The 16275-nt window shown below is 35.0% G+C and overlaps 1 protein-coding gene across 4 annotated transcripts in view; it reads right to left on the reverse strand.

Moving 5' to 3' along the window:
- CEP128 (centrosomal protein 128) overlaps positions 1-16275 on the reverse strand; it is a 423783-nt gene that overhangs the window by 301363 nt on the left and 106145 nt on the right. For all 4 annotated transcript variants that reach the window (XM_081227258.1, XM_081227257.1, XM_081227259.1 and 1 more), the window contains one exon: positions 9751-9902. In XM_081227258.1, the coding sequence (XP_081083384.1) occupies positions 9751-9902 (152 nt within the window). The remainder of the gene's footprint in view (positions 1-9750; positions 9903-16275) is intronic.

Here is a 16275-nt window from a genome sequence, read left to right on the forward strand (position 1 = left end):
TTTAACTGAATCAGATTGTAGAGCAATTTATACCAAAGGGCACTGTCAAAAAAAAAAAAAAAAAAATCAGCCAGCAGTTAGTGGAGAGGCTAAAAGCTAAGTGAGATAACAACAAAGTCAGCCTAGCCAGAGCTGAATGGGAGGAGCAGGGAAATAGACAATAAAAGAGAGTCGAGCTAAAACAATAATCATCTCTGGTAGTCATGGAGGCTGTGCACATACCCAAGGCTACAAATATAAATGAAGAATGTGACATAATAATGAAATCACTAAACCTGTAAAACTATGAAACCACTGTTTCAGATTTTCAATCACCAAATACCAATTTCTATTTGAAGATATTTCTGCTGTTTTGTCTTCTGATGACTCTTTGCCTTTATATATATATAATATATATATAATATATAATAATAATATATAAACAATATAATATATATATATTGTTCTGTCCTTGGAGGGTAGGAGCCATCTTGGTGCAGTAGGGATGGAGAAGCCTCATGCCCATTTCCAAAGGTTCAAGGCCCCAAGCCCATATCCCTGGTTCTCCATTTTAAGCCTCACAGTGATTCTGCCCACCCACACTGAAGAGGCCTGGTTTTTCTAGCGAATTGACACTTCAGTGCTAAATCCAAGTTCAGTGATTGTGCCTTTACTGAGGGCAATGTTGATTTCATTTGTGTACACCCAGATCCTAGCACCAGACCCAACACCTAACAGGCCCTTAATCAAAATTTATTGAATGAAACAACTGCATAAGTTGTTTTTCTCATTGCCAATTAGAAAATAGAAAAAGCAGAACACAAAACCAGAAACCAAACCTCATACTATATTATACATCCTAAGCATATATATGGATGGAGGCCTCATAAAATTCTTTAGAGAATTAAGAAAAAAAAATGTGTCTAATCTTCCGTTAAATTCTACCTACCTATCCAGCTCTTAATTTAGTTATTATATATTTCAATTATCAGATTTCTAGTGATTCTTTTCATAATGTCCTATTCTCTGCTAGGATTAAATATCTTATAACCTAATTTCTTAACATATTAATAACCATCGTTTAAAGTTGGTTTCTGTTAACACCTGTATCTGAATAGTTTATATGCTGGTTTCTATTTCTCGCTTTTTTTTCTCTTGCTAAAAAGTAGTGTGTTTTTTTTTTCCTGATCTGCCTGCTAAGTTTTGATTAAAGGCTAGACATTGTACGACAAATTATAGAAATAATATCAGGGCTCAGGATGATCATACCTTCTTCCCCAAAAGATTTACAGTTGACCCTTGAACAACACAGGGGTTTAATTCAAGTATAATTTATAGTTGGCCCTCCGTATCCATGGTTCCTCCACGTCCATGGATTCAACCAACCACAGATCATGCAGTACTGAAATGTTTACTATTTAAAAATATCTGCATATAAGTGGACCCATGCAATTCAAACTCATGTTGTTCAAGAGTCAACTGTACTTTTGTGTAAATGGGCAGTAAGGATAAGGACAGATAAAATCAAAGCAGATTCAAAGCTATGTTACAGTCTTTGTGACTGTTAGTGTATTTTCAGTTCACCCAGACTCCTGAAGTTTAGCCCTTTGGATATCCCAACTGAAACTGCAAGATGTTCACCGGGCTCTTCCTCTTCAATGGGCCTAAGCTGTGTTGTAAACTCTGCTCAATTTGCAATTCAGAACCCATTACAAGGGAAAATGATGCTAAGTGTCAGGCCCATCACTTTGCACTCCACTCCTTAACAGAATACTTGATCCCTCTTGTCCTTGTCCCCAGATAACTCTCTGATAACTTCAAACAGATTTTTTTTAAATATATGTCTTCCCCAGCTTTTCTAGTTTTTCTTAGTAGCAGGTACTGTTCTTTAATCAGAATTGCCAAAAGTTTGCCTAATTTATAATCTTCTTTAAGGAAGAGCAAACAGTCTAATATTTTATCATTACAGGTTCCCCCAAAATAAAAGATTGCATAATATAAACACGTACTTCACCCAGTGAAGTACTAGAGACTAAATGCATTTAATAGATTTGAAAAAACTTGCTAACATTAACCTTTATGTTAGCCATGGAAACTTATTAAAAACTAAAAGAATGTTTTCTCAGTGCATATGAATAATTTAGTTTAATTTTCTTACAAAGATAATTCATACTATTTGAACATTTCCAAGAGTATAATGAACGAGTTGACTTTTTTGTGGTTTAAGGCTCAGTACAATCTCATTTCCACTTGTAGAAAGTTTCCTGAAAACAAACACCTAAAAAACAATTTAGTTTTCCACTTAAGATGATATGCTATCAAATTAAAATCATTCTAATGATAAGGTAACGATTAGAACTACAGGTATAATGAAAGAACAATTAAAATTGGATTATTATAAAGTCTACTTATTCCCCTTTTAATGGCATTTGTGGTAGTCAAGAAATGAATAACCATCAGTTACTGAGGCAAGAACATTACCTCATTTGTTTCATATCACCCATTTTTCTAAAGCAAGTCCTTCAATCATTATTCCCAAGGCTATATTTTATCTTTATAATTGCTTTAAATATTAAATCTATAGCTAATATGTTTTCGATACGTCATTATTTTGTGAGGAATGTAAGTTTCTCCCTCTCTCACCACCACCTCAAGCATGCATGCACACATACGAACAAGCACACACACATCATATACACACAAAGAATCACAAAGGCCTACATATTCAATTTATATGTAAAAAACGATGCAGAAATCATGATTTCAGAAAACAATGGACATTTTTACTCCTAAATTATTTCTTTATTCACCACATTCAAATGATAAGTTATAATAAATATTAATGATAGTTTAAAAGCAAAATTAAAATGCTCATTCTACTTTCTGGCTTTATGGAAATATTCATTGCAACTCAGTTACAGAAAATAGAAAAACGGCCTTTCTTCACAACTCCTAAAATTCCTATTTTTTCCATATAGATGAAAGATCTTGGAATTAAGCTAAATCTTTCAGGAAGTGTAAAGGTTTGTTTAGTTTTAGAGTTTTTACTTGTACAGCATCTGTGCCAATAATCATCTTTTTTAAGAACTTGGAGTACAGTGCATCTACGGTCTTAGCAATTGTCCAAATGTGAGAGTTAATTTGGGTAATAATAGTGGCAGACTTGATCTCTACTAGGTTCCACAATTTGAGCCTTTCTCTATAAAGTTCTGCTACCAATATTTTTCTTTATAATCTAACCTGTATATTAAATATTACTTATTGCTCAGGTAATACCTTATTTTATAACATGCCCTTGGATAAGGAAGAAATTATTAAGATTTAAAAAAAAGAAGTACAATAGGAAATTACAGACAAGGTTATTAAGATGTCTAAGACCATAGGTCTCTAAGAAGGGTTTAAAAGTAGTATTGAAGTGGGCATTACTGCATAGGAAAGTGGTCAGCTTTATATAAAAAATGCAAAAATCAAAACAGTTTATCCTAAAAGCATGCATGAAAGGAACAATCTTCCTTCTGTTTCTACTGTACTAATCATAAAAATGTTATTATTGATTACCATTTATTTTTCACAATCTTCTATCTTCTTAAAAGGAAATGCTGGCATTACAGTCTCAAGTTTCTGTTAATGAATAATCATGTCAGTTGTCACTCAATTATCACTTTCAAAACTTAATCTATATTATGTACAGCACCTTGCTTCTTTTTCTTTGAAGTTCTTCATTGAATTTAAAAGTCTTTTTTTTTTTTTCCAAGAAGAGTAAGTTGATGGAACATGGAGGCTGATATTAAATCAGGAGGAATCATTGATCAAGGATGCTTGGAATTCTTATGAATACAAATAGCCTATCAAGGTTAATGAGGTTCAACTCAAGATTAGAAGAAGAGAAAAACTGCACTTAGTATTTTTTATGCACATACAGATTTAAGGTCTTAGATAGAATTTGAAAAGTAAATTATGCAAACTCAAATGTAGCTTTCATTTGGGTTTTTCACAAGCTATTTTCCTTGTTTTTTCCCCAGTGTAGAACAACTGCTTAAAATATATATTCTGGATCAACAAAAACTAATGCAATTAGTGAGCAAGAGCAAAGGTCCCCCTGAATACTGACAACTCTTCCAGAAATTAATGTGCTTTTAAAGAATGACTGGACAACAAATGTTAGCTTTCAAAATTAACCATAAAATTTTTCTACAATATATTATTTCAGTCAACAAATATTAACTGAGTGCCTAAAATGGGTGAGACATTGTTTGCAGGGGTTGCATAAAAGGATATTGAGATAAGACCTGGTTCTTACCCCATACTCTATGATATGAAAAGGGTATAAGTCTTTAATTAATAAGTGGCTCCCAGAATGCCACAAGTTTGAATTATAATATCAATGCATACGGGTAAATGGCCCAGAGCAAAATCTGTGCACAGCAACATAACAAAAGAAAATGTAAACAGAAGGTTAAGCATCAGAGTGGAAGCAGATGAAATTGTTAGAAAGACAGAAGAAATCAGTTCAACATACTCCAGGAATAAAGACAGAATCTGCTAAAGTAAACAGGATCTCTGGGTACAAGAATGCTGTTAAAGAGAGGTAGAGGGTGGGGGAGCCTTACCATAGCCATAAACAAACAGCCATTTAGACATCATTACTCTCTGATTCTGTGTTCACCAACAACTTTTTGGTTACTAATTCAGCTTTCTAAAATGTAGGGACAGAAAATTGGGAGACTGGTGCCCTGCACAAGAGAATAGCATATAAATATCCACGTAGGATTCCCACAGGGTACATCAATGAACTGGCACTCTTTTATATACTGTTCTCTTGCAAGTGTCACTATTAATATGAACCAGCATCCTGGGTCACATTCATTCTAGGACACGGAAAACTCAAGTTTCCAGATGTCTTGTCCAGAGGACAAGACATTGAAAAATGGTATCTTTACCAAGGTAGGGACATCAAGGTCAGATTTGTCTTGGTGACAGGACCGCTTTCTTCTGCAGCCCCATTTCTCCTTTATTTCAACCTGCTTTGAAATTTTAAAGAAACATACCCAGATTACTTTAAGACAGTGTGAGATGGGTGCCATAAGATCCTCAGTGACACAGGCAAAAGGATGGTTCAGAAAGAAGGATTATCACTTGCAATGGATAGAATCCAAGAAGGCTTCAGGGAGGAAAAGCTTTAGAATTTCCACAAAAAGAGGACACTATGGAAACACTGAACAACTAGAACAAAGACAAAAGATGGAAATGAAGACGGAAGATAAAGAAAAAAATGAGTCTACAAGACTGTATAAGGTTCTGCAGGAGAGGTGTTAGGTCAAGGTTAAAGAGAAAGACATTAATGAACAAACAAACCACAAGAAATGTGACTATTCAAATGTTCTTGGGCCTGATCAATAATCTCATTTTATGCATCTTTTCTTACTTATATTTGATTTCTAAAAAAGCAACTAAAGGAGATTAATTTCCATTTTTTATAGAATGTATAAGGCAATACTCCATACCACCAAAAGTAAAGCAGAGGCTAAATGTTTTTCAATTAAATTTCAATAAATTTTCCACTGTTAGAGATTAAATTGAGTGATCCATGACCTATATATCTCTCTCACAAAGTCTATACTAGATGTCACTTTGAGGATAGCTTAGGAATAAAGATATTCAAAGGGCCTCCACAAGTATAAAAAATAAACAAGCCATAATCAGAAGTGTCACTAAATCTAAAACAACTGATATAAATTTAATTAATTATTTTACTGTCAAAAATAAGAAAACTCTGGGAAAACTGATAAATGGTAATTTCTTCCAGGATGAACAATGTCTTTTTGTGATATCCTTTTCAATGGAAATTAGGGAAAAATATCTTTCATCCCCCAAAAGGAATTTCAATTATACTTGCAACAAACTCAAAGAACATTCTATGTCAATTTTAGAATATCATCTTCCTAGAACAGGGAAATCTGAGGGGTTTTTGTTCATTGCTATGTCACCAGTAACTAGAACAGTGCCTGGCATGTAACAGATGGTCATTAACTATTTCATATGTGAGTAAATGTTCAATCTTTCTCTCCAATTGTGTTTCATATCCATATCTATATAACCTATCCCAACTAATCCAAGAGAATTCTAACTCTTCTGGTAACACATGTGAAAATGTAAAAGAACTATTAATTTAGGACAAAGGGAAAGCCAGCCTCTTTTAATGACAGCATTATTACATTATAAATAAGTTTTAAATGTCTACATACTTGAGGTTTTTTCAATTTATTCCATAAATGGTAAATAAAAAGAAACAATGGGAAGGAAGGGAGAGGAGGAAGGAGGGAGGGAGGACAGATCAACATGTGTTTTTTTTTTTTTTTTTTTTTTTTTTTTTTTTTGCGGTAGGCGGGCCTCTCACTGTTGTGGCCTCTCCCCTTGCAGAGCACAGGCTCCGGACGCGCAGGCTCAGCAGCCATGGCTCACGGGCCTAGCCGCTCTGCGGCATGTGGGATCTTCCCAGACCGGGGCACGAACCCGTGTCCCCTGCATCGGCAGGCGGACTCTCAACCACTGCGCCACCAGGGAAGCCCCAACATGTGGTTTTAAACAACTCAGCAAAGAGATTTTTCTACTTCTGGCATCATTAGCATAGTTTTTTTTTTTTAATATTTAACTTTGACAAAATAATCATATATTTTACCACATTTGTCAGCAGAATAAAAGGCTAAATAATTCTCATAAAAAACTTTTAAAAGTCCTACAATTACAACTGCTCTGAGAATATTTCTAGTAAGAATTTATTAAACATGTAGAGAGGAAGGCAAGATCAAGATGGCAGAGTAGGAAGACCTTCAGCTCACCTCCTCCCAAGGACACACGAAAACTACAACTACTTATAGAACAACTATCTCTGAGAATGACCTGAAGACTAGCAGAATAGCTCTTCCACAATTAAGGATATAAAGAAAGAAAACCACACCAAGATAAGTACAAGGGGAAGAGAAGTAATTTAGTCAGAACACAGCAGGTCAACCTCCAGCAGGTGACCCAAAAGAGAAAGGAGATGTCACAAACTCAGAGGTCCTCCCTAAGGAGCAAGGGGTTCAGTCCCAACTTCGGGTACCCCAGCCCTGCAGACTGGCACCTGGAAGACAAGCCCCCTTAACTGGTTTTGAAAACCAGCAGGGCTTACAGCCAGGAGAGCCAGAGGGCTGTAGAAAACTGAGACTTTGCTCTTAAAGACTGGCGACACAAACTTACTCCAAGCCCCAGAACAGAGGCAGCAGAGTGACAAGCACCTGACACCCTAGCTGTCCTGCCAAGACTGCCGCATCAGACCCCCCCCCCAGCCCACACAAGGCTCCCTCTCCAGTCCCCCACCAAGGCGGCAATCCCTGGCACACCCCTGGAGAAGCCTTGGTTCATGCTGGGCTCCAACTCTAGCCCCTCTGGCTCCCTCCCTTGCCAAGGTGGTGGTCCTCTATGGGCCTTGGGCGAAGACCCAGCCCACACGGCTCCAGCTCTAGTGCCCCTACCACCAGGGAGCAGCCCCCAGTACACCCCAGGAGAAGCCCAGGATCACTTCAGCTCCAGCCCTTCCGTAAAAGCCACTGGACATACAGAGTCTGTATAAAGACACTCCTACACAAGGACACATCTTCAAGACATGGAGAGGTAACTGTTTCTCTTAATTCATGGAGACAAACACAGAAAGTCAAGCAAAATGAGAAGACTGAGGACTCTGTTCCAAGAACAGACTGTTCCAAGAACTCTGTTCCAAGAACAAAATAAAACCCCAGGAAAAAAAAACACAAAACTTTAATGAAATGAAGGTAAGTAATTTACCTGATACAGAGTTTAAAGCAGTGATCGTAAAAATGCTCACTGAACTTGAGAGAAGAACGGAAGAACACAATTAGAACTTTGAAAAAGAATTAGAAAAAATAAAAAAGAAGGAATCAGAGGTGAATAATACAATAACTGAAATGAAAAATACACTAGAGGCAATCAACTGCAGATGAGGTGATACAGAAGAATACGTAAGCAACCTGGAAGACAGAATAGGTGAAATCACTAAATCAGAACAGCAAAAAGAAAAAAAATTTTTTAAAATGAGGAGAGTTCAAGAGACCTCTAAGATAACATCAAGCATAGTAACATTCACATTATAGAGGTCCCAGAAGGAGAGGAGAAAGAAAGGGGTAGAAAATGTATTTGATGAAATAATGGCTGAAAATTTAACCTGCCAGAAGAAACAGATATCCAGGTCCAGGAAGCAAAGAAAATCCCAAACAAGATGAACCCAAAGAGATACACACCAAGACATACCATAATTAAAACAGTAAAAGTTAAAGACAGAATTTTAAAGGAGCAAAAAAAAAAAAAAAAAATCAAGTCACATACAAGGGAAGCCCCATAAAGCTATCACCTGATTTCTCAGCAGAAACTTCACAGGCCAGAAGGGAATGGCATTATATATTTTATTTAAAGTGATGAGAGGAAAAACACCTACAACCAAGGATACTCATGTGGCAAAGTTATTCAGAATTGAAGGAGAGAGAAAGAGTTTCCCAGACAAGCAAAAACTAAGAAGAGGTTAACACCACTAAACCAGCCCTCCAAGAAATGTTAAAGGAACTTCTTTAGGTGAAAAAGGAAAGGCCCTATAAAGGTAGGAAAATATATGAAAGGAAAAAAACCTTTCTGGTAAAGGAAAATATATAGTAAAGGCAGTGAATCAACCACTTAAAAAGCTAGTGGAAGGTTAAAAGACAAGTCAGAAAATCAACTGTAACTACAATAAACAGTTAAGGATACACAAAAAGATGTAAAATTTGACGTCAAAAACATAAAACATGGTGGGGGGGAATAAAAAATGTAGATTTTAGACTGTGTTTAAACTTAACTATCCGCTTAAAGTTAATTAATTAATTGATTAATTAATTAAAATACATTTTCTATTGATGCACAGACAAGATGAAAGAGAAACTCAGACTGCAGTAACATTAAATATTTCCTTTGGATTATATAAAGTTATATGCTTTTAACACCAATTTTCTACCTTTCATCATTATTCAGGAAATTCTTCAAATGTGGCAACTTATTACAATTAGAATACAACTTCACTAATAAGAACAGAGTAAGACTGATACATATCTATTTCCAAATGTGTCCTCCATGTTTGATCTAATTTGCATAATTAAAATAGGAATTAAGCCATTTTCATTTTATGAAGTTCTTTCCTTTGATTTTTAATATTTTCTGATACTTACGCCATCTGTGCTAGATAAAAGGCAACCTGGAAACGGTAGCTGCCTAGTTAGACTTCACTCATGGTTACCACATCATTCATGACTACTATACAACTCTAAATTGATGGAGGCCTCACAACTCTACCTCACGGAAAATAGCTGGAGATTTGAAACCCTTTATGTTTCCAAAGAGAAAATATCAGTAATAACTTTTTGCTGTGCCTTCTGCCAGTTTCACCCCCCAAATAACTGTTCCTTCAAAGAAAAAAGGACCCTCTGTCTGAGGGACAGGCTCAATTGCTACTGGAACAAGAATATTTTCAAATTTGATAGGTATCCTGGCTTTGAGGTCCCAATGAAGAGAAATGAATTCATAGAAATTTTTATATGTAATTAAAGTGGTCATCTATATAATTTTACCTTATCTATATCCAGACTAGAGTTCATGAAACATCACAATCTTTATATTAAAATTTCATTAAGCAATTCTATGAAACAGAACTGAAGTCCTTTGAATACAGCTTAAAAACAGCAAAGTCACCTCTACTTGTGCTGCCAAATGTACTCTCTCCTTGTCTTTTCGCTCCAAGCACCGCTTCACTTCCTCTAACTCAGATGCCATTGCACTGAAGTTCAGCTGCACTCTCCAATCTGACATCTGCTTCTCCAGATCCTCTTTTTCCCGCTGAACCCCTTAAAAGAGAAAATGTAAAGCTTCATGGTTGTTCATTACTCACAGGATAATGTACTTTCGAATGGTATGTTTTAATATTCTACCTAATACAATCCACTTATTAACTGTCACTGTCACCAAACAGACTTTTCAGAATTTGTCATTCTATTGTTTCAAGTCTCACACAGTTTTCTAAAATATACACATTGCTGTGTCATCCAATATTATCACATTTTGATACTAAACTTAAAGCATTATCTGATTTCTAGTACAATTTATTTCAAGAAAATTCTATGCATTTTTTCTTTAATTTGCCTTACATTCCTATATTACCCCCAAACTCTAAAACAAAAATACTGAAAGAATTTTCAACTAAGCTTCTCCACCTAACTGAAGTTACTGAACTTCACACAACAAAACACTTTTCTTGCAATGTAAACAAATGATGCTGTTAAATCTTGATTGTGTTATGACCTCTGATCTATTAATTCTGGAGACTACTACCTACAATAGTATCACTGAACAATATAAATTGGCTTAGTATTTATTTTTAGTTCAACATGAAATACTTGGTATATGATGAACAGGGAACTGTTAACACCATCTTTTTCAAAGATAAATAACACAAAAATCCTTTTGTCAATGAGCTTGCATTCCAAGAATAGAAAGAAAACATATAAATAAAGTACTTCCATGAATTTAAGATGTCAAAAATTGGAACATATATTATCAATTTAAAACTACTCTTTTTCTAGTAGCTTCCTTTCCAGAACAGGAAAGAAGGAAGGAAACACTAGCAAATCCAATTTATAGATCATTTGTAAGACACATCCTAAGTTTAGAAATATTACAATGTCAAAACTGTACACTTTGGATGAAAGATACATAGGTATTTTAATAGTGTGATAAGAGTACTTATAGATACTAGACAAACAGTTCTCTATATCTGTATAATTTCTGTATAATAAATGGTTATTATACAAAAATAGTCCAAAGGATAGAATGATTAACTCTATCTTAATGAGAAACTGAGGTAGGAAAAACTGGTTACTATGGTAATTCTAAAAAATAGATACAAAATTTCACCAAGCAAAGGAGATGAAGTTTGGGTGATATTTCAGGGAAAGGAAACAGCATAAAGCATAGAGGAACAATATTGGATTTCATATTCAGGTAACTGCACACACAGGAGTTCTACATAGCTAATATGTATGAGGGAGGGAAACAGGAGAGTCAGCAGGGAGTTATGCATTGCCAGGGAGCTTAGAAATTAGCCTACAGACCAGGAGTTAACAAACATTTTCTGTAAAGGGTCAGATAGTAAATATTTCAGCTATATGGTCTCTGTCACAACTACTTATCTATGCTATTATATTGCAAAAGTGATCTGGACAATGCATAAATGAATGGGAGTAGCTTTAGTCCAATGAAGTTTCTTAACAAAAACAGGAGATGGTCTGGATTTGGCCCATGGGCCATAGTCTGCCCACCCCTGCTATGTCTTCAATGTGAAAATATGCATATTTTTTATGTGTAAATATATTTATTCATTTGACAAATATACACACTCATTCATCTTATAAATACATTTTTTATTTTGTAAATTTATATATGCATATGTGTGTGCATATATCTCTCTATAGTACCTATCTACATATAGACAGACATGTTTCATGATATATATAACATTAGTGTATAAACACACATATACAAATTAACATTAGTATGAATATATTATACAAATTATGGAGATAATACATATGCATATGTGTATAAACACATATACATATATGTATATTTATAAAACACATGTATTTGGTGTGATGACAATACTTTGATATGTTTCATAATATAGATATAAAATATGAGTGTGGATATATATAAATATATAGATATACACACATATATACATATATAATGAAACATTTATCAAAATTAAAATACTTAAAACATAAAGTATAAAATACAGTGTTACAAACACTCTCCTCCTACACCCAGCGGGTTATATGCTCCATTTTAAAGAACTCTTGCTACAAACAATGATGGGTCAGTACAGGATAGCAGTTAAGAGTTCAAGTTTGGGTAGAAAAAGGATTTGGTCTGCTACTTCCAACAAATGTAACTTTAAGCAAGGCACTCAATTTCTTTGTTCTTTAGTCTTTTTTTTTAAGTCATTAAAATGGAAGTAAGAATATTCCCCCCTCATAGAATAGTTGTAAGAACTAAAGGACACAGTGTAAAATGAGTAGCATAATGCCCTGTAAGAACTCAATATAATGAGAGGTTTTAATCAAGAGAATAACATGAAAGGTTTGTGTCTTAGAAGGGTCCCTTTAGTAGCAGTACAGAAGACAGATTACAGACAAGCTATTCAACAGAGTAAGACAAGTTAAGAGGGTAACAGAGATGAGATGAAGCATGCCTAAACTGGGCTAGGGGGAATAAGAAAGAAGCAACTTCAAGAGATATCAGGATCTACAAATAGACAGGATGTAGAGACTAATTAGATGGAGGCGAGAAGGAATAAGTTTGGATGTTCTTTGTATTTTAGGCTTATCTGGATAAAGAATGATATGATCAATTAAGATAGGAAATAAAAACAGGTTTTGAGGAAAGGATGAATTCAGTTGTAAATAGGCCGACTGAGCATTCTGGAAAGGCATATACTGATGCCCAATGAACAACTCCATCTGGAGTGTTGAAGGTTAGGAGAGTGAGATGAGCTAGATTTAGGGATCATCGTTTGTAGGTGATAGCTAAGGCATAAGATTAAATAACAACCCCTAAGGAGAGGTACTAAGTGAGAAAAACCATAAATAGGATTCTAGACAACAGAGGCATTTAAAAGGCAAACTGTAAACAAAAGGAAAAGATTCAAATATAAAGACTGAAAACTATTAAGACAGAAGAACCAGGAAAGAGTAGGAACAATGAAGTCAGTGGAAGAGTTCTAAGAGGAAACAAACAGGAGTCAAGTAAGGCAAGTAATGGAAAGATTCCTTTGAATTTGACAGAAGACCACTAGTAAACTAAGCAAAGTCAATTTTAGAAGCAGAAGTGGAAGTCATTTTGCAGCGGGTAGAGGAACAAACAGCAGGCAGAGTGTGATGAGTGTAATTTCTTATGTAGAATTTTTAAAAAGAATACAAGTATTCTATAAAGATGAAAACTCTAGAATTGTTAAAAGAAGGTGAAGAAGTCCACTGTCACAATGACAAGAGAACTTTAAGGGTTTTTTTTTCAACCTGGGAAGTAGTTAAAAAAAAAGAGAGATTCTTCTAGTCCTCAAAGACACCAAAAATAACTAGATTTTATGAGACAACAAAACATATAATAAATGTACCACAGAATCTTTTTCCAAACAAAATGAGAGATCCTATGTGCATCCTTATGAAATTTTGATGAATAATCTAATACCCTATATTTTACTTTTAAAAATAAATTTTAAAGTATTTGATGTTAAAATATGATTAAATTACAACAGCACAGGAAACTTAAGCAAACTTAATGGCATGCAAATATATTAGGATATGTATGTCAAAATTTGCCATCCAGTGAAGATTTTCTGGCAATGTGGAAATTCTAACTTAGGCAACATATTGAGTTATGTGTAGGCAATCTGGTGAATTTGTAACATCAGATGCTTACAAGAGTTTCTACAGTAATTTAGGCATCTGAGTAAAAAGCATTAATATTTAAATAGACTGAAATAGTCTACCAGAAACCATTATAAAATTTCAGTATCACCATTTCTGTTAAACACAAACTTTCAAAAAGAAATACATCCAGAGTAATTAAATTCCACAGCCTAAATCAACACCTCCCCTGAAAAAGCATTCTAACAGTTTTCAAACACAAAGTCTTCCTAATCAACATAAGAAAAAGCCAGTCATATTGTTCATAACTACTTCTACAATGTGATTAAATTTCATCACCAATCTCCAAGTAACAAAAAGATAGAATCTTTTTTTTTTTTTTTTTTTTTTTTGCGGTATGCGGGCCTCTCACTGTTGTGGCCTCTCCCGCTGCGGAGCACAGGCTCCGGACGCGCAGGCTCAGCGGCCATGGCTCACGGGCCCAGCCGCTCCGCGGCATATGGGATCCTCCCGGACCGGGGCACGAACCCGCATCCCCTGCATCGGCAGGCGGACTCTCAACCACTGCGCCACCAGGGAGGCCCAAAAAAAGATAGAATCTTAATTGTATGCATATATTGGGAAAAAAAAATGTGTGTGTGTGTGTGTGTGTGTACGAATCTGAAAAAAATTCCACTACTGGCTTGCTGTCTCCTTCTAAAAGAAAGACTCATGAGATAAGCAGGTCTGACAACAGAAATGGGTTTAAAAATCAAGAAGAGAAGACATTAAAATTGGATGCTAATATCAGCAAAAAACAAGTGAAATTTGAAATTAAAGACACAATACCATTTACATTAGCATCCACAAAAATTAAATACTTAGGTATAAATCTATATGATGAAAACTACCAAACTCTGATGAAAGAAATCAAAGATTAACAAAGTAAATGGAGAGATATTCCATGTTCATGGACAGAAAGATTCAATATTGTCAAAATGTCAGTTCTTCCCAACTTCATCAATAGACTCAATGCGAGCGCAATCAAAATCCCAGCAAGTTATTTTTTGTATGTTGACAACCTGATTCTAAAGTTACATGGAATGGCAAAGAATCCAGAATAGCCAGTGCAGTATTGAAGGAGAAGAAAAGAATTAGAGGACTGACACTATCCAACAAAACAGTGTGGTACTGGCAAAAAAAAAAAAAAAAAAGGTCAGGTAGATACATGGGACAGAATAGAGAGTCCAGAAGCAGGCCCACATAAAAACAGTCAACTGATCTTTGCCAAAGGAGCAAAGGCAATACAATGGAGAAAAGATAGTTTTTCAACAAAGTGCTAGAACTGAAGACCTACATGCAAAAAAATGAATCTAGACACAGATCTTAAACCTTTCACAAAAATTAATTCAAAATGGATCACAGATTTAAATGTAAAATGCAAAATTATAAAACTCTTAGAAGATAAGAGAATGATTTGGGGTTTGGTGATGGCTTTTTAGATACAACACCAAAGTCACAGTCCATGAAAGAAAGAAATGACAAGTTGGACTTCATTAAAAATTTCGGCTCTGTGAAAGACATTGTCAAGAGAATAAAAAGACAAGCCACAGACTGTGAGAAATTATTTGCAAAGACATATCTGATAAAGAACTGCTATCCAAAATATACAAAGGACTCTTAAAACTAACAATAAGAAAACAAACAACCATACTAAGAAATGGGCCAAAGGCTTTAATGAATATCTCACCAAAAAAGATACACATACGGCAAATAAGCATATGAATAGACGTTCCACACCACATGTTATCAGGGAAATCCAAATTAAAACAACAATGATATGCCACTACAAACCTATCTGAATGGCCAAAATACAGAACACTGACAACTTCAAATGTTGACAAGGATACAGAACAACAGGAAACCTCATTCACTGCTGGTAGAGGGAAAAATTATACAGGCATTCTGGAAGACAGTTTGGAAGATTCTTACAACTAAACGTACTCTTGCCATATAATCCAGCAATCACACTCTTTGGTATTTATCCAAAAGAGATGAAAACTTATGTCCACACAAAGATCTGCACGCAGACATTTAGTTTACAGCAGTTGTATTCATAATCGCCAAAACTTGGAAGCAACCAAGGTGGGCTTCTGTATGTGAACGGATAAACAAACAGCGGTGCATCCAAACAATGAAATATTATGCAGTGCTTTAAGAAAAAAAAAATTTTTAAGAGCTACCAAGCCATGAAAAGACATGGAGGAAACTTAGAGGCATATTACTAAGTAAAAGAAGCCAATCTGAAAAGGCTACACACTGTATGATTCCAACCATATTAGGTTATGGAAAAGGCAAAACTATGGAAACAATAAAAAGATCAGTACTTGCCAAAAGTTAGGGGAGAGAGGGATGAATAGTGAAACACAGAGGATTTTTAAGACAGTGAAACTACTCTATGATACTATAATGGTGGATACATGTCATTATGTTTGTCCAATCCTGTAGAACACACAAGAGTAAACCCTAATGTAAAATACAGACTTTGGATGACAATGATGTGTCAATGTATGGTTCATCAGTTATAACAACTGTACCACTGTGGAGAGGGGTGTTGATAGTGGGGGAAGCTGTGACATGTGGGAGCAGGGGTACATGGGAAATCTCTGTACCTTCTGCTCAATAGTGCTATAAACATAAAATTAAAAAATTAAGTCTGTTTTTAAAAAATTGGATGCTAAATTATGATTAACTTGGAAAACCTTGTAGTAGATCAAGAAATAGGATGAAAAGAATATAACATAAGGAAAGCGATTCT

This window comes from Mesoplodon bidens, assembly GCF_964165515.1.
Source record: "Mesoplodon bidens genome assembly, chromosome: 3".
Taxonomy (NCBI): domain Eukaryota; kingdom Metazoa; phylum Chordata; class Mammalia; order Artiodactyla; family Ziphiidae; genus Mesoplodon; species Mesoplodon bidens.